Genomic DNA, 19657 nt, shown 5'->3' with positions numbered 1-19657 from the left:
GAGCTGTTTTAGGTAGGCATGGTTGACGCTTAACTTTTATAAAGAATATCTCTTTGGATTTGAGACTTTAGTCTTTGCAACTTTACAGATCTTCTTTATGCACCAAGAGCTTGTAACACTCCAAAGAGAAAGGAAAAATTTAAATCGCATCATATGACCCCTTTAAGGTTTTTTTTACACTGCAGATTAGAATCTGAATTTCTGACCTTTATGTCATAGAGACGGATGTAATATGAACGTTTAAGATTGTCCTTAACGAAACACACAACTCCTGTATGTTGGAGACTCCATTGGGTCGGACTGTGAGGAAGAGCCATGTACAACTGAACAACCGCTGTGGCCATGGTCTGCACACACAAACACAATAAACTGACATAAAAGTGCATTAATAAAAGACTAATCAGTGAAGTATTACAATGAAAGCTAAAGCAAAGACATTAGCATCCTCTACAACAACAGGAAGTGGCCTCAAACAGCATTTCCTGTCGCTCTCCTGTTAAACTTTGCCGTTACACACATCAGTCATCACTGCCGACAGTTTAACAATGTTGTGAAATGTATATTCTGAAAAAAATACTGTTTTATTAAGTTTTCCTAGGTGGAACATTGGATTAAATACTTTGGCTTGTATAGCATATTCTGTCACAGATTGTCACAGACGAGTTGTGTATGCAATCTTTTCAACTTTTTCATTTTGCACACAGACGGACTTAGAAAAACATCTTCTTTCAAAAAAAAAAAAAAAGACAGAAAAAGAAAACAAAGAAAAAGTGTTTTACTTTGACCTTTAACTGACATCAACAGTAACAGCTCCAATCTCATCTGTGACCTCTGCACTATGTCTCTCCTTTCAGGAGTTTCTCTTTTATACCTGCTTGATTTACTGTATATCCACAAAACATCCTCTCTGGGACAGAATGCCCATCTATGATTGGCCTTCTAATCAAAGTGACTTCACTCACCATGCATCTCCTTCCCAGCAGCTCTAGCAGGCGTTCATTCTCCTGGCTGCTGAGAAGAGAACTGTGCACGTTCTCCTGCCCCTTGACTTTTCCTTTGCTCATCTCTTCTTGATGAAATGGACACTCAGATCTTGGGACTCCACACCTGGGGCCCCTGCTTGGCCCACAGTACCTACCTGTGAAGCCTTTTTAGAAAAGGCAAATGGTTCGAAGGAACTGTTGCTTCCGTGTTCTGTAATCTGATGTAAATGCAGCACAGCAAAAGAGAACAGGAAGAACAAAACCACTTCGCAGATCTGCTCTCAGAATGTCATGGACAGGCACGTGTTCCTTCGCTTACGTAAAGAAAGGAGGAACGCCTTGTACATCCTCCTTTACTATTTAAAGAATATATATATATATATATATATATATATTACCACAGTAATTTAACAGTAACTCGTTGAATATTTAATGTATTCATGTTATATTTTTATTATTATATTATAATTGCCTCATTATTTAAAAGTTATTTAAAACATTTTTACATGTTAAAGATAATGAGATAATAGGAAAGTAAAGGAATGAACAATAAGAAGTCGATACTGATAGAGTGCTTTCATATGTCATAAGGGATTCAATAAGTATAGACATTATGCATACAGTTGGTCTTCTCAGGGGTACACAAAAAATAAATGCATACATATTGCACTTTTTAATACTGACCACACAATCTTTATTGAAAATGGCAAGTATGACAAAGTCAAAGGCCAGTTCAGAAACCAACAAACAAATGTAAAAGCAGTAGAAAAAGGCACTTGTTCAAATGCCAACTCTCTTTGGTGCATTTGTGTTTCACATTGGAACTGTCAGTCTTTAACCTCATACAATTTTGGCACCTGTTTTCTAATGAAATAACAAACACAGAGTCATTGAAACAATGTATTTATTTTCCCTTAAAACAGAATAAATAGGCACTGCAGGACAGTAGGAACTTGAAGAGGAGGGGGATTGCCATCCTTTAATGGTATTAGTAATATTCTGATCCTGTGAGTAGGTGTGCTCATCTTTCACTTTCAAGCATTGTCTCAGTCTACAGGGGACATTGTTCCTTTTGTTGTTTAAAGGTTTTGGGCAGGCATTTGTTTTGCATGAGTAACAATTTAATATGCAGTGAGGTCTTAAAGTTCTGTTTCCACTTACAAATTTGTCAGCCCTATACAATTACTTTTTCATAAATTCCTTGGAAAAATGGGTTGGACAATTTATGACACATTATCCTGTTGTTAGATTAAGACAGATCAATGGGATTATGGCATGAATGACTGAATTCACAGGTTAGGCCTTGTTTGCATCATTAGATACATCACAGCAATGTAATTAAGCACCTTAACCATAGTTATTCACGATAGATGGCATTCCACCCCACTGCACCACAAAATACTGCTACTGTACGTACCTCACATATGTTTGACATAATATATGATATCCAGTAGAAAAAAAAAACGTGAAACGGTGTAAATCTGATTGTCTGTTTTCAATTGTAGTGCATATTATAGCACATAATATTTCAGGACCAATTTTCATCTCAACTGAAATTCATTTTCTTCCGGTCATTTTCTCAAATTCAGCTATTTCATTCTCAGATATAACAGAAGCTGACAGATTCAGTTCAGGTCTGCAGCCGTTCTAAGATGATGTTGAATTTTCTTATCATAAGCAACATTTTTTAACGAACAAATTGAAGTAGGAAAATATGTTTCAATTTCCCTAGTATTGCACTCTGGGAACATGGCTTTCATTTGATGGGGACAACAGAACAGTTGATATGTGATCAACTTGATTGTTTCCTGGTCTCCATCAGACAAAACAAACCTCTTCAGTTATTTATTTTGGATTCTGCTGTATCTTTAGCATTATTTTAAAGCTATTTAGCGGATTCCATCTCCAACACAAGCATCATTTATCGTTGCGAAGCCTGTTTGTAGAAACAGCCTCAAAATGGCATGACATTTCTGTGTCCCCCAGAAATCTTCCACCATGAAACATAGGATTTTTATCCATTTTAATTTTACAGATGGCAGGACATCAGTCCTTTCCTTAGTGGGAAAACAGATCTGAGGTGAGTTGGGTCCAGCCTAAGTGATGTTTTGGTTTCTCTCAAGTTTAGGAGAGGGGTGGTGATGTTCCTCTAAGAAGGCTTTTTGGACCCTTACAGTATTGTGGTTGAAGATCAGTGACCTCCTCCACTTCGATTCTCTCCATAGACCCAATCCAGTGTGATGAACGTCAAGCTCATGCTCATAAAGATGAAGCCCAGAGCAGTGAAGCAGGCAGCCTGAAACACAAGAGCAGGAGCTTTTGATGACTACAAATATCTGACTATCAGGTAACCATAATAGAATCACATTCTCTTGATTTATTTGAAACTTATATCGATTCAAAATTTAGAGAAAGTTTGAGATATGCCTGAATTTTCGGTCTTGATTTCATTGGTTCGGTGGAAACGATACGGATGTAAAAAAGACCTGGGAGAATGAAGATCAAGCTCGGAGCAGAGGTTGCACCTATGAAATGAACAAAAAATAAATGACACTTCTACAAGATATTTAAGCTGAAGGTGTGGTCACATTATAGCAAAATTTGGGCAAAAAAGGTCCATTTGCTAACTGTCAATAGTGTCAGTGGTCAAAGAGATCTATGAACCAGCAAATTTGTGTGACCGCTCTGAACCTGTTGTGAAATTTGTGTAGAAAACCTTCCCTTACACAGAATTCCAAATTGTGAAGATTCCTATTGAAATGACTGGATTTCGACCATGAAAATTTACAGTAAACAGTAAATGTGACCGCACATTTTGACATATATTGATAGACTCCCCAGCATTCAAAATGCACCAGTGATTATATCATTGTAATATCTGCATGCTGATTTGTGATTGGTCTTGTTTTCCTAGCATACAGTATATCTAACCATTTATAAACGCCAATGAACAGAGCTTAACTTCATGCAAATAAGCAAAGGGAGAAATATTTTAAATGAACATAAATCTTTTAGATAATGAAAGGTATCAATAAAAATTGTTTATCAGAATTACAAATGTATCGTTTTACCCAAGTATTTTTATGCTTATTAGATTATCTTGCAACTAAACTAAAACTACAGTAATGTTTGTTTGCTACATTGCAAGCACTGGTATTTTCTTCAGGTGCATGTCTACAATTTTCATTATTTACTCACCAATGATGCCAAAAATGTCACGAATGTTGGGCACAAAAATGACGAGCAGATTGGCAATGAAAAGGAGACACAATGCAATAGAGATGTGACGCAACCAGTGAAAGGGCTTATCGGGGAACAGAAGTTGAAGAAGGGCTCTTCGAATCTGAAAATACAATACGACAACAGAAATTGAAACAATTTAAACATTCAAAAATTGTTTACTGAATCTTTCAACATTAAAGAGACACTCCAGCCAAAAATGAAAATTCTTTCATCATTTACTCACCCTCATGCCATCCCAGATGTATATGTCTTTCATTCTGTGAATGGGACCTCCAAAGTTGACACTATATTTTGCACCCCAGTTGAATAATAATATTTGAAACTTTTTAAACTGTAAACCATTGTTTCCAGCCAACTGTCTTACACGGGTTCATGAGTTCACGATTGACGTAAGCATGACCACATTGTGATTTAAGCACGTTGTGTGAAAGTGCTGATGTAGCGCTTTACCAAGCTCATGAACCAAGTATATGATAGTTGGCTGAAAGTGCTGGATTATAGTCCAAAAAGTTGAAAATATTAGTATTTGTCTCACACATTCCTATTCTTTCACTTCAGAAGACACTGATTTATCAACTTGGGTCATATGGATTACCATCATGTTTAATTTGTGTGGTTTTTGAAGCATCAACTTTTAAGGTTTCCCATACACACGCAACATGTGCACTCACAAAATTGTCTTTTTTTTCTTTGTGTTTATCTGAAGAAAGACAGTCATCTGGGACAGCATAAGTGCGAGTAAAACATTTTCATTTTTGTGTGGAGTATCCCTTTACATTTTAACATTATGTTAAAACATAGTTTTGTCTTTTCAGAAGTATAAAACAAGCTAAGCTTGTCGGATGTCACTATAAAACTCTGTCACTGAAGAGTCTCATTACCGGGAAGAGCACAACAGGAACAGTCAGAGTCACGGCCACCAGCACAGCCAGACGCACACACAGGATGAGCGTGTCCAGAGGATCCACCTTGCTGTAGGTGTGTAGAAGTTCTGCCTCTGTGTTTACTGAGAGAGATTCATATATATTGAGATTAACTGTTATTTCCAGGCCGTGCTTAAATTACACACACAAGTAAACAGATACAGGTTCTTGATTATTTTGAAACAACTATAGCAGAGAAACTATGGAACGATGGCAGAGAAAAAAAAGAGTCTAGCATGTAACCAGACAGTATCGGTGATTCCTCACTTGCAGCATTAGACATAATTTTTCATTTAAAATCCAGAGTGCTTACAATAAAAGGTGAGGTAGCCAAAGATGGCAGTGAGCAGGTACATGACAAACATCCCCAGGATGGACACGTTGGCAATGGCCTGCATGCGTCTCTTTGTGGGACTAGAAGTGTCAAAACAACAATCATAAAATATTTATTTTTGACTCATGTCTCCCTTTTGCAACAAAAAAATAGAGACTCTTCCTTTTAAACACCCAATGTCTTAATACCATTTAAAAGTTTGGGGCCGGCAATATTTTTTAAATGTTTTTAAAAGAAGTTTTTTATGCTCAAAAAGGCTGGATTTATTTGATCAAAATAAAACACAAAATACAGTGAAAACAGAAATATTGTGAAATAGTATTACAACTTAAAATAATTGTTTTCTATTTTAATATATTTGTCACATGATCCTTCAGAAATCATTCTAATATGCTGATTTGTGCTCGATAAACATTTCTTATTATTATCAATATTAAATACAGTTGTGCTGCCTAATATTTTTGTGGAAACCATGATACTTTTTTCAGGATTCTATAATGAATATTAAGTTCAAAAGAGCAGAATTTGTTTGCAATATAAATCTTTTGTTGCATTATACATTTCTTTACTGTCACTTTCGATCAATTTATTGCATCCCTGAATAAAAATATTATTTTCTTTAAAAAAGAAAAAAAACTTTCAGACCGCAAACTTTTGAACGGTAGAGTATAATTGATATAGAGACATAAAAACTTTTATGTTTTCAAACAGTGACCACCATTATTATTTGTGGTCATGAATATTTTCATAGAGAGCGTGTGTTTTCTGAACGTACTTGCGCAGCTCGGTGTAAATCGGCAGCACCTCAGGGTGGCATACAAAAGCGAAGGCCAAGATGGGAACCGTGTATGCTGTCTGAAAAACGACCAGAGTAACCGAAATTACTCAAGGGCATATCTGATCTCACATTTGTGTCATCATACTGAAATTAGTAGTTGTTTGGTAACTTTATTTCCATCTACGTACTAAACATTTCCTGTCTGTTTCGAGCTATAATGACAATAGCTTGTCTGACCTGAGCTGGAGGTCATAAAAAGTTAAACAATACTTAGAAATGAACTTCCTGAATAGATTCTTGCAATAATAAAGACAGTTCCTGACCTGCTGGTTGATAGTGAAGTATTTGGCTTCACATTCACCATCAATAGATATGTTTTCAGCAGTGTGGTTGGTGAAACCATCAAAAGGACAAGGGATGTTGAACTTCTTATAGATGACCTAGGGAACACAAACATGGAGTTAAAAAGACAAACAGGAGAGGACGAAAGCCAAAAACAAGACAAGGAGAAAGAGCCAGAAATATTGAAGAGTATCAAAGAGTTTATAAGAGTGATCTTTTGATCTTTTCACAAAAAGCCCACACACAGTCCACAGCATTAAGTGAACTTACTGAGATCAGGAAGAAAACCATACACGTCAGAGAGAAGCCACTGGTATAACCCAGGTATCCTGCAACAAAAAACACAATATTCCACAAAATATTATCTCCCAGCTCTGTTCTGCTAATATAGGACTATAAGGCATGAAGATACAATAAGATATAATCATTAGGATCATATATTTCTGTAAGGCTGCTGTGGAAAAAAAAACAGCGCTATACAAATCAGTTTTACTTTGTTTTACTTGATTCTGTCACAAGTTCACTGTGGTTGTTTCAATTTGTTTAGGGTATTAATTTAGTGCTTTCAACAGAAATCATTTACCACATCTACAACAGATCAGTAGATTTAAAAATCAGAAAAATTCAAATTATTCAAAAACCTGCCACAAAATGATCGTTAGAACATCATAAAATCAGTCTGGATTCTGCTTCAGGATTCTACAGAAAAAGCAATGGATCATTTTAAATGTGTATATGAGCAAAGTAGATTGTGAGAGGACAATATTATGAACACTGGCAATGTGACAAGTAAATAGAAAAGATGAGAAAAGGATGGATTCACAACAAACACAGAGCAGAATGGCTTACCAAGTTGTCTCATCAGGGCAAGGGGCAAGATGATGAAAACAGACACAATGATGATCAGATAGTTGCCATTCAGGAACCATTCACTTCAAAAAAAGAGAGAATAAGTTAAGGTGAAAAATCTGCCAACTCACATTCTGCAAGGAACGTAGCAAATGTTTATGTATTTCAACAACAGTTGGAAGATTTGGAATGCTCATGAGGTTGGAATGTTCCAGTTACCTTGGATGACCCCAAAAATGTTATCTAATTCTTGGCTAGATTAAATTAGACTCATTAGGAGAACACGGGGATAAGCAGATGATTGTTTTCTCACCCACTGCTGTGCTGAAGGCCAAGGAATGCCTGAATAACCAGAGGTAATTCATACTTCACAATGAAGAGGTAGCTAGACATAGCTGAAAGAAAGAGAGACGGATACCTCAGACACAGTTTGGTCGTACCGACCCCCCTCTAAATGGCAGATGTGCTGCTAACATATGCACGTACATCATAACTCATGAGACTCAGGGCCTGCTACTAAACCACTGTATTTTTAAAGGCTTTATAATCATTTAAAAGCCTTTATAAATATACAGTGCCTTGCAAAAGTATTCATACCCAATCATTTTTTTCACATTTTGTTATGTTGCTGCCTTATGTTAAACTGCTTTAAATTACTTTTTTTCCATATCAATCTACACTCCATTGGTCTGATGAACCTCAATTCCAAGCATCATGTTTGAAGGAAACCAGCTCTGCTCAGCACCTGCAGAGTACCATCCCAAAAGTAAAGTGTGCTGGTAGCAGCCTCATGCTGTGGGGCTGTTTTTCAGTGGCAGGGACTGAGGGACTCATCAGAGTAGAAGAAAAGCTTAATGCACCAAAATATTGAGACAGCCTTAATGCGTGAGGAGAAGGATGGCAGATAATTGCCAAATGCTGATGAGAAAAGCTTGTCGCATCAAACAAAAAAGACTTTAAACTGTAAAGGTGCTTCAGCTAAATATTTAGTTAAGAATATGAATACTTGTACAATGTACTTATTTCAGTTTTTTTATTTTTAATACATTTACGAAGTTGTGACAATTCTGTTTTTGCTTTGTCAGTATGGTGTGAGTGTTGATTGATGTGGAAAAAAAGTAATTTAAAGCAGTTTAACATAAGGCAGCAATGTAACAAAACATGAAAAAAAATTAAAAAAATGAATACTTTCGCAAGGCACTGTACATTTTCATGTCCTACTAACAGACCAAATTATAGGGATATTATTTCAATCTAATGGAGGATAATAATCAGTGTTACAGTCTTCAATGAAAGAGTCAGCAAAAAGATACAGAACAAAGGTAGTTTGGAAATAAGATTAGAACTGACCCAAAACTCCAACTTACCACCAATGTTGTGCATTGTTATGACAACAGCTGCCAGTATTTTTCCCGGGTGTCCAAATGCTCGTTTACCCAGTTGTTCATAAGCGCGAATACCTGTGCAGACAATATTACAGCTTAGTGATTAGTGAGTCAGTCTAATGAACTAACTTCAATCTTTACGGTGGGGCTCGAAAGTCTGACACCACAAAATCTAAATGTACCTGGAAATAATCAAAAAGCTTTAGAGTGAAGTTTAAAAGTTTAGTTAAAAGTTTACATTCAGTTATGTCTTCATCATTGTCATTAAATCAAAAGGGTGACAACAATTAAGACATTCTGAAATGTATATATTTTTATATAATATGTATTTTTGTTATTATATTATTTATTATTTATTCTCAATTCAACTTTTCACTCAAATTGCTATAGACAATAATGATTTTTAATTAAACAAATACTGTATTTAATTGAAAAATCATGTAAAATATGCATTTAACTCCACTGTACAAAAACAAGCAATATTAAAAGTCTCTTTTATTTTTATAACACAAACATTTTAAATAATGTTAAAATGAAAACCAAATCTCTTGAATCGCCATACCAACAACCCCTGCACTCCTCAGCAGAAGATGGACAGAGTATAATGACAAGACAGCAATGGAGGTCAGTAAGACCCTGTTAAAAGCCAGCAGAAAACACAAAACAGAAGAACACATGAGGCAAGAACATAAATTATGATTTGCCTTATGTAAATGCTGAAAATATGCACTAAAATGCTAAGTTGTCTTCATTTTTCAAAATATGGATCATTCAAATGGTTAGAAATGCCATGAAAGGGCACTTACATTGTGCCTAGTTGTGAAACTAAGGGACCTGAGGTGCATTCTGGGATACTTACAGAAAGAGGATGATACCAGTGTTGGCCATGGCATAAGACAGGCCCAAAATCCCACTGCCCATGATGGCATTGCTGAGGTTGAAGACAGACATTCCAAATGACGTCTTTCCTTCAAACTAGCAGAAACAACAGACACAGAGACAATAAAAGGGAAGGAGTGGGGGGGAAATAACAACCACAGATTCATTATAGACTGGTGAAAATCGGCTGCTTTATTAATATGAGCTTGATTTCTGCACTCACATCTGTAAACTGAGTGGGTTTTCCTCCATCACTCTTGTGTGGTAAAAACTCCTCTCGTTCAGGTGACTCTCTAAAACAATAGACAAATGTCACACTCTATGAATACAGCAATTAGCAGGTCATTAATTATGATGCTACAAAGTTTAAAAGTCTGATGTGTAAGGTAAAGGCCTGCATGTTCACTAATAGTTAACCGTGTGGATCTTTTTCATTTACTCTTTACATTTATTGTCCCCTGACATTCATTTTGTAGGCAGTAAACAGTAAATCAGGGGGTTCAGAGGTTCACAAAATTAATTGAAGCAAATTTTATGTGAAAGGTAACCCTTTTGCCCAACAAGATGCCCATTAAAAAACATACAAAGTGATGTGCCTGAAATTTAAACCCAGGCCCAGTTTATCATGGTGTTTATATGTAATAAAATGTGTCACGGATGATATCACTTAATATATTGTTGTTGAACAATTAACGCTGATTTGTTCAACCTGTATGGAATGCATTAATGTGACCATAAGTCCAATGTTATTTCTGTGTTCTAGTGAGGTGAAGGCTATGCTGTGGTATGATGCTAAATTTCTCACTCCCTGGAAAAAAAAAAATTTTGATGTTGCAATGGCAATGCTCACATTTTCCTTTTAGGTTCATTTTACGTTCACCCAAATATTCACTTAAAATACATTTAGCTCTGCTTATGACTGTGGCGTTGTTCTAGAGAAGCAGACAGCGAAGCAACTGACTAGTGTGTTTGCTTTGCTTTTAACATGAATCTGCAGGGCAATAGAAAATAGATACTGTATGTAGTGACAGATTTAGTGACACAGAAAGCGCATTCGCAATTCTGTTTTTAATGCAAAATCACTACTAATGAATGACACGTACCCTTCTTCAAGATGTTGAAAGTCTTGGTGGTGACCGTTTGTTAGTTTCTGAAGTTCCATGATGTATTTTTTCTTTCTTTTTCTCTTTTTAGCAGTGAAAGTTGTGAGGTGTGGAGTGAAGGGTTTTCTCTGAAGTATATCTGCAAGAAAAAAATGACACAATGAAAGCATTAGACTAAAATCCTACAAAAAGTAGGTCATTTAGTTATGCATCTGAAGCAGCATACAGTACAGTATTTACACTGATTAACTGCACAGAGGCAGCATAAATGCATTTGCATAGGAATTACAATTGCATTAATAATGTTATGACATTAATGTTTTAAATATGAATTGATCAATATGGAAGAAAGAAATTCTAACTATGAAATTATAAAATAAATGTAAAAATTATGAATTCCAAATTTTAAAATACACTACCGTTCAAACATTTGGGGTCGGTAAGATTTTATAATGTGTTTGAAAGATGTCTCTTGTGCTCACCAAGGCTGCATTTATTTGATCAAAATACATTAAAAACAGTAATATTGTGAAATGCTATTACAATTTAAAATACCTATGTTTTAGTTTAATACATTAGAATGTACTTTATTCCTGTGGTGGCAAAGCTGAATTTTCAGCAGCTATTACTCCAGTCTTGACTGCCACATGATCCTTCAGAAATCATTCTAATATGTTGATCTGGTGCTCAAGAAACATTTCTTATTATCAGTGGAAACTGTTGAAAACAGCTGTGCTGCTTAATATTTTTGAGGAAACCATGATATGTTTTTTCATGATTATTTTATGGATTTAAAGTGCAAATAAACAGCATTTATTTGAAATATAACTATTTTCTTTACTGTCACTTAGAATTCATTTGATTTATCCTTGCTAAATAAAAATACTGATTTCTAAAAAAAAAAAAAAATCGTAATTAGTCATATCCTTGCTAAAAAAAAATACTGATTTCTAAAAAAAAAAAAAAAAATCGTAATTACCCCAACCTATTAAACAGTAGTGAATGTACTCTATCATGTCAACAACACAGGATACATGAATGCTGCATCATTTACAAAGAATCAAAGCACAATCAAAGTGTCTCTTTGCTGGTCGTACAGATATTTTAGTATGTCTATACTAGACGATGTTACACAATCTTTGCAATGACAATCACAGAGCTACTTTTGAGCAGCCTTAACTCAGATACCTGAAGACTGTTAAATGCGCTCTTTGACCCTGTCTTCATATAACTTTCTATTTAGCCTCTTTTTCATAATCATCCTAAAAGTTATGCGATGAGAAAACCGTGAGAGCTGTCAAGATGTAGCTGAATGTCCAGGAAACATGAGGTCCATGTGTCTGTTTCCCACCACCTCTATTGTGATTGGCTCTAAAGGCCATGTTTCAAGGGGGGAAAGAGCTTAAAAATACACCAGAAATCTGTAATTCTGGGTTTATTTTGGATTCTTGCCTTCAACTGTGTAAATGAACATTTATAAAAAAACAGCTTCTGAGAAAGCACATTTTTAAAGTACTGATTTGACAGACATGTCAAACACCATAGTAGTCCATTGCTTCTAGGCAAATTGTAATTCTGGTGCTGCATGCCATTCTCTATGTGTGTGAATTCATTGATGAACGAAGAGCTTTGGAACTGTATCCTAATGTTTGACTTAAAAAACTTTTGTGCTCCGTTTAGTCATTACGTAACTCTAAAACCATTGTGTACACCATAATAGTGACTGAAACTCTGGAGGATTTAGTAGTATACTTGTTTTTGTGTTGCTACAACACTCATCCCCACAGGGGACACACATCTAATCTTTACTGACTGACAAGAGTGGCCGAAACTGCTTCTTGAAAGACGCTACCTTTGACATTCTGTGTTTTAGCTTTTACAAAGAGTGGGGGTCAGTGTTAGGTATATTACTATACTAGTGTTTTTTTTTTTTAAGTTAAGTTAGTCAAGTTTTCATCAAGTTAAACTGAATCAAAATAAAAAATGTTGCTTTTTGTGGTTTTAGTTTTAGTTTAGTTTAGTTTTAGTTCTTAAATAAGAACCCTGGGTGGAGATATGGGGGTGTGTGGTGGTTATAGTGTGCACAGTATTGAATGAAAAGCACATCTGCCCTCCATCATTATGACTGACATCAGTCAGAACACTAGTATGTTATGTATTAACTCAGTAGTGGTTTGCAAACTACTGGTGGTTCAGATGTTGAAAACAGTGGGATCTATTCCATTTGGTGGGATGGTCACATGCTAACAAACATAACAGTATATATGTGACTCAAACAGTTATACTGAGACTGTTTCTTGACACATGTATGCGAATTATCTCACAGTGTCTCGAACACGTAAGAAAGTGTAAATGGAAAAAAATCCCTCTCCAATGCCTGGGGCGAATCTATCAGAAAAATGTAAACAAATATGGGATCAGCGTGTTTATAAGACCCTGTGAAATGCTGTGGGAAGAAGCAACAAGGTGAATTACTGTTGGATATGAAATTCACAGTCACATTCAGCCACAAGTCTGAATACGTGGCTCAGGCTTCGGAGGTTTGGAAACTTTCCAGCAGCTCCTGACAGCTGTAGTTCTCGAACTGCTTTCTGAGCGCAACCTTGTACACCCAAAAACTTGATAAGATTTGTTGTAATAATAACATACTGCCAGCACATGGTGATTCACGCTTTGGTCTTTCCTCAAACACATACAGTCTTGTAATAGAAGCAAGTTAATGAAATGAAAAGTGCTGAAGTTTAAAAATATAATACGCTATATGAAACTGAATGAGACTTTATAGGGAATATTATTAGTGTGCCTTAAAATGCAGTGCATATTTAGAAAAGCTAAATATGATTTTACATCATTTATGAGGTGTGTGTGACAAAATTAAATACTAATAAATTATAATTCTAAAAACAAATTTTGCCAACACAATTAACATACACATCTGGAGGATATAAAAGCAACACAAATCTTCCAATAGTTTGTGACTCTTATCAGCCTCATCTTGTCATTATATCGTTTTCAAAATGTAGCATTCAGCTGCCAGACCGAGATGCTGACCTTTTGTACTGTGGTCTGGCAAAATTCCACACTATATGGTAAAAGTCATTAAAGTGTCTGACCCATCAGGCTGTTATAAGTATCTGCAGACTGGAGTACAGAATTGCGCAATCTGTAAAGCGTATGTATGCCTGTGGGCACATGAGCACAATTCAACAATAATTAAATTGATTCTTGCCTAATTATAGTGCATCATATCAGTTTTTATTGTTACCTAAATCTATCAAAAACCATTTTCATTCATTGAAAAAATAACTGAAATCAAATAAAATATAACTATAGATGAAAAACTTAAACTTAAAAAACCTTAAATGAAAATTAGAGCTAAATAGAAATATTAAAAAACTAATTAACTGTCAAAAGCAAAAAACTAAATTACACAAACTAAAATTAAAATGAAAACTGAAAGTTTAAAAGCTTTTAATGAATACTATAATCGCATAAAAATAACACTAAAATAATTTTGTGTATATGAAGTATTCAATTTACAGTATTGATGGCCTTCTGAGAATTTATATAGCTATAAAACAACACTTTAAGGTTCAATTAGTTGACATTAGTTAATGCATTAGAAACTAAAAATAAAAACAACACTTCTTACAGCATATATTGTGGTAATGTTATATATTAGTAAAGCCTATGTAGAAATTAACATTAATGAAGATTAATAAATGGTTTTAAAGTGTTATTTCAGACATGGAACTGATTCCAACTATAGCATATTTCTACAGAGCAAATTCTTACTAAATGAACACCAAAAACCTTTTCATGGAAAAATCCCATATAAATTACATTTGTCAGCTACAAAATGTCACACTCGCGTTTATGCCAAGAATTTCACCCTGAAGGAAGCTTGCCTACATGCAAGAGGAGAAAGAGATTTTAACCTCTCCGTGACAAGACCACCTAGTACCCAATACCACTCCCAATAACTGCCTGTTCAAGTGTGAAATACTAGTGTGACCAGACTGGCTGTTACCTGGAGCAGCTTTTCTCCATGCAGCACTAGATGACTTGTTTGTAATCCCACGTTCTCTTGATCTGATTTTTAGATGCTAAATGTTACTTGGCCCAGGCAACCTTTCCGCTTCACTCTCAGGGAGTCATTGAGTTATTTGTTTAAACTTCTTAGCACTAAGTTAAAACATGCAGGGTGGGTAGCAGAGACATTATTGAGGGGCTGGGAGGAAAAAAAAGACAGAGAAAGAGGTGGGGGAGGGGGAGGTGTGCTGAGACATCCAATAACTTTTAACCCTTTACTCGCTGTTGCTGAATTAAACTTAAGAGATTCTCAAGACTGTTAACATTCATGTAGTGAAACTCAACTTTCTGACTGCAGGGAAAACAATGCGAAATGCATTTGAACATATAATCACACACACATAAGCTTATCAGCTTGAACCTGACTCATCCAATCAGCAGTATTTCAGTGCAAGTTCATCTGTCTCTTACAAAGATAACCAAATTAGGCACATGACAGGTAGACAGTTTGTGTGACATGCCATCATCTACGAAAACCATGGTAAAAGAACTACGTGAGATAAAAGAAAATATTGCTTCATTAGCAATAAAAATAAAATTGCTTTGTGCAGTGAATTGCTGGTTATTAACATTTAAGAGATATTTAGAGACTAAAAATCGTAACAATTTTGGATTTTATTTAGCACATGTGGTTCATAATAAAATGTAAAAATCTATTTCAAATAAATGCTGTTCTTTGATTAATAGTTTTTTTCTTTTCAAAGAAACTGGTTTCAACATTGATAATAATAAGAAATGTTCCTTGAGCACCAAATCAGCTTGACTGATTTCTGAGGGAGCATGTGACACTAAAGACTGGAGTAATGCTGCTGAAAATGTACACTCTTAAAAATAAAGGTGCTTCAAAAGGTTCTTCAAGCGATGCCATAAAAGAACCATTTTTGGTTCCATGAAGAACCATTCAGTCAAAGGTTCTTTTTATAATCTGAAGAACATTCTTTCGCCACAAAGAACCTTTTGTGAAACAGAAAGGTTCTTCAGATGTTAAAGGTTCTTTCTGGAACCATTTAGACAAAAAGGTTCTTCTATGGCATCGTAAAGCACCTTAATTTTTAAGAGTGTAGCTTTGCCATCACAGAAATAAATTCAAATACAATTCAAATAGATTCAAATAAAAAACAGCTAGTTTAAACTGTAATAATATTTCACAATATTTTTTTTTTTACTGTATTCTTGAATGTAAATATTATATTGTAAATAGTACTGTAAATATTAGATATTACAATGTTATTATGGTTAATATCATATTTTATATATTTGCATTATTCAAATATTTTCAACATTTTTGTTTACTTTAGTGTAATAGACAACTGTAGTACTATATTGTAAGCACTCTAATCTGGATCCGAAGCAAAACCTACTGAGAAGCACTGAACTAAAACAGTGATAAATGTACCTTTAAATCACATTTGTAACACTTAAACCTGCATTGCAACAAGATTTGTGGACAAGATTTGGCAGGTTAGCAGATCCCACCCTCTATACTATCTTCACCCACTCACCATCAGAGCTGAGCAACCATCTCTCCACCCATTTCACTGGCATTCTTCTACTTGCCTCCATCCATTTCCTGTCATTCCACTCTCAATCTTTATAGACTCTCTCCCTATATGTCAACAAAACGCACTATTGCTATCCATTTTAAGGCCTTGGCTAGAGGTGTATTACAGTGCTCAAATGCTCTTTCTATGGCAGACAGAGTGTAGCGTACTTGCCCATACTTGAATTTCCAGAGCATTTCCCAGGAGATAATATGATACTCTCGTCTCAGAGGCCGTATACATCTGTGTGCCAAAACGCAGGCTTGAGTGAACTCTAAATAATAGCACTAACAGAATGCATTTTCCACATCAGAATTACTTTTAAACCCAAAAGCCTCAAAGAGTGGAAGCCAACATAGAAGACCAGGTCTGGTCATTGTTGTAGACCACACAATGCACTCGCCATGTATATTCAATATGTCCAGGACATCCGTTTAAAAAAGCTACAGAAACCTCTTGAGGGTTATCAGTTGTGTGGGTCACAACTTCAGTGTGTACATTGTGCCTTGAACACCCCTTCAAAAAATTGAACACATTCCTTTTCATTTTCCACCTGATAATGATTTCCTCTACATTTCTTTTCAGATAACAGTGGTAGTGGTATGCTAGCAAATATTGTGAAAGTGATGTTTTTTTCCACATATCTTTATTTGCTTCAAAGATTACAACACAACAGGAAGTGCTTCACCTGAAGCCAACAGCTAAAATTGGTAAGCAAAATGATATTGTATGAAGTCATGCTCTCAAACGCACAAAATTAAACACTGAGACTGTTGTTCTTTGTGGTTAAATTTACTTTCCAAGCAAATAGCAGAAGAAATACTGGCCATCCAGTTTTAGCATTAAGCAACATTTAAGTTAAAGGTAACATGTTAAAATACTTTCTTATATGCAGAGACTATAAATAAGCCATTTGAAGGCTGAAAAGTGTAAAAAAAAAAAAAAAGTGTACTGACGTGCTATCAATACATTACTCTGGTTAGGCATTCTGACCGACCCAACATAGCAATAATGGCACAACCAATGGCATGAGGTGGGACTAAGTGTTTGGCCAATCAGTGGCAGATAAGGAAAGTGCACAGTGAAACCTACTGCGTCCAAAATCACAAACTTTCAGAGTATGTGCTGAATTTGACAAGGAATATACTTCTCAATGATTGATAAAGTATGTTCTTTTGGTATGCAGTTGTGTATTATAAAAAACAACATCATATTACATCTTCAATGTTGCCATTGTCCTTTGAGCGATGCATACTACATAGAGTAACCACAAAAATAATGCACTCAGGAGTTAACAAGTATTAGCTATGATGAACAACATTCTTGTTATCAGTGGCAGTTTCACTTGAATTGCATTTGAAAAGAGTGGCTTAAAGTTACAGTTCACATGGCTTCATTGAGATAACAAAGTGTAAACTGGCTGTGAAATTCAAAGTCCCAGCAAGTGAACATCCGAGTATTATTCACCTATTGTTTCATGAATACTGTATATTCGGACAACCTATACACCTGACATACTGCTTTTCGCACACTATATACAGTGGCTAGAAAAAGTGTGAAACTTTTGGAATTGGTTGGTTTTCTGCATTTACTGGTCAGAAAATGTCATTTGAAAAGTCACAAGTAAACTTTTTGAATGGGATGATAATGTGTAATTTTTTTTTTTTCTTATTTTGTTTAAATATCATATTTTTTCATTTAGTACTGCCATTCAGTAGCTACAAGATACTTATGTTTTATAATAAGTACAATTGCCCTGATCGTCATTTTCAAAAATTTTACACCCCCCAGCTTTTAAAGCATTACGTTTCTCCCATTTCTCATTACGCTCTCCCATTTAACTTCATAGCAGTTTTTGAAAAGATTGCAAATATCCTGGTGAATAACCAAACTGATGTTACCAAGTTCAATGAGATTTGATGTCTCTGTTCCCAAATACATGACCTAGTTGCTCTTTAAAAGCTTCTACTGAATAAATGTGTTTAACATATACTAGCCTACTTCTCACAATGCATTGGGTGTACTCTTTTTATTTTGAGCTCTTTATAGTCCCAATTTAGTCTGAGAAGACTTAAGTAAATGCTTTGGTTATAAACAGTTTAAATTACACCTTTTACTGAACAATAACTAGAAGACTTTGTGGAACATATGAAGAACTGAGAGAATGTAAACATATTGAATGATATATGCTGACAGTTTACATTTAACCTACATGTCTATCAAGTTGATTTTCTTACATTGTCATGGGAGTTTAACTTAAAAGAAACATTCCAATAATAAAATCTATTCTAAACAACAACCTCACAAAGAAAGAGTGACTTGTTTTTTTTTTTTTGTAGATATTTTGGGTGGGTGCACACTGCTCTCAGTCAACAGAAACCATCTCAAGATATAATAAAAGACATAAGAACATATATACTGCCCTCTACTTCCAATCATTTCCCCTAGTCTGTCCAAATCAGCTATTGGCCGTTTATATGGCTTGAGTTAATTCTAGTCCTGTGATCGGATATATAATGATACCCGCATAGCGTCATGTACAGTTTTCCTTTGCAACTCTCACACGCTATTATCTTAAGTCATATTTAGCCATATTCTTCAGCACAATGTAGGGTCATTGAGGGGAATAACAAACTATAAATCTCACTAACCCAAATTGTCATAAAAAGCCGCCTGAAAGTGCAATTAATTGCAATCAAAGAACAAATTGTATGACAAAAAAAACTTGTTACAGAACATAATGAAAGCTATAACTATGCTAACAAAACTCTCCTAAGCCATTAAGCCTTTCCTGTCAACAGTAGTTTGATTTTATAGACCATGTGCTCTAGCAATACAACAGATACTCAGAAAAGAAAATACTCAGACTCTCTCACCCTTTTAAATGGCTGTTGATGTTTTCTCAAAGGCAGTGCTGGTGAAGCATTCTCTGAGAGCTTTTCTTGGTTGAGGTGTTGCTTTTTATCTCAATTGTTAAAAGGTTTAAGTAGAGCTCAAGAGAGAAAGAGAGAAAGGACAGTGTGGTTCTATTGAAGGGAGTAAGGCAAGGGTGGGAAGCACATGGAGGAAAAACTCTGAAAGGGAGGGAGCTTCTCCATGCAGTCTCAAATTACTTGTGATGTCATGTACAACTGAAGCCACTCTGTTAATTCAGGCAACAGCATTCCATTCAATGGCTCTTTCACTCTTTCACATCTGCTTTTCT

The 19657-nt window shown here is 35.3% G+C and overlaps 2 protein-coding genes across 4 annotated transcripts in view; both read right to left on the bottom strand.

Annotated features, from left to right (window-relative positions):
• The window catches only part of LOC107745750 (wiskott-Aldrich syndrome protein-like), a 5905-nt gene extending 4679 nt beyond the window's left edge, over positions 1-1226 (bottom strand). For both annotated transcript variants that reach the window (XR_001640629.1, XM_016559702.1), the window contains exons 1-2: positions 963-1226; positions 207-347 (exon numbers count right to left, since the gene is read on the bottom strand). Coding sequence is in view for 1 of the 2 variants with exons in the window: in XM_016559702.1 (XP_016415188.1) it covers positions 207-347; positions 963-1064 (243 nt within the window). In the remaining variant the exon portion in view is untranslated. The remainder of the gene's footprint in view (positions 1-206; positions 348-962) is intronic.
• A 574-nt stretch (positions 1227-1800) lies between these two features.
• On the bottom strand, positions 1801-19546 carry LOC107745748 (sodium-coupled neutral amino acid transporter 3-like). 2 transcript variants are annotated; one of them, XM_016559700.1, is made up of 16 exons: positions 19329-19546; positions 10820-10958; positions 9940-10009; positions 9697-9812; positions 9400-9473; positions 8820-8912; positions 7766-7847; positions 7453-7535; positions 6874-6932; positions 6585-6701; positions 6259-6338; positions 5463-5563; positions 5108-5232; positions 4182-4326; positions 3411-3508; positions 1801-3279 (listed from the first exon to the last, which is right to left on the bottom strand). In XM_016559700.1, exons 2-16 carry the CDS (start codon positions 10876-10878, stop codon positions 3175-3177), a joined length of 1407 nt encoding a protein of 468 aa, XP_016415186.1. In that variant the 5' UTR covers positions 10879-10958; positions 19329-19546; the 3' UTR covers positions 1801-3174. The 2 variants fall into 2 exon arrangements, with proteins under 2 accessions (XP_016415186.1, XP_016415187.1); XM_016559701.1 differs by lacking the exon at positions 19329-19546 and adding an exon at positions 14850-15015.
• Positions 19547-19657: the final 111 nt, after the last annotated feature.

The sequence above is a fragment of the Sinocyclocheilus rhinocerous genome, unplaced genomic scaffold (genome assembly GCF_001515625.1).
Source record: "Sinocyclocheilus rhinocerous isolate Xijiao unplaced genomic scaffold, SAMN03320098_v1.1 scaffold558, whole genome shotgun sequence".
NCBI lineage: Eukaryota > Metazoa > Chordata > Actinopteri > Cypriniformes > Cyprinidae > Sinocyclocheilus > Sinocyclocheilus rhinocerous.
Note: the sequence above shows the minus strand (reverse complement) of the source record. Positions and strands in the feature narration are given on the sequence as shown.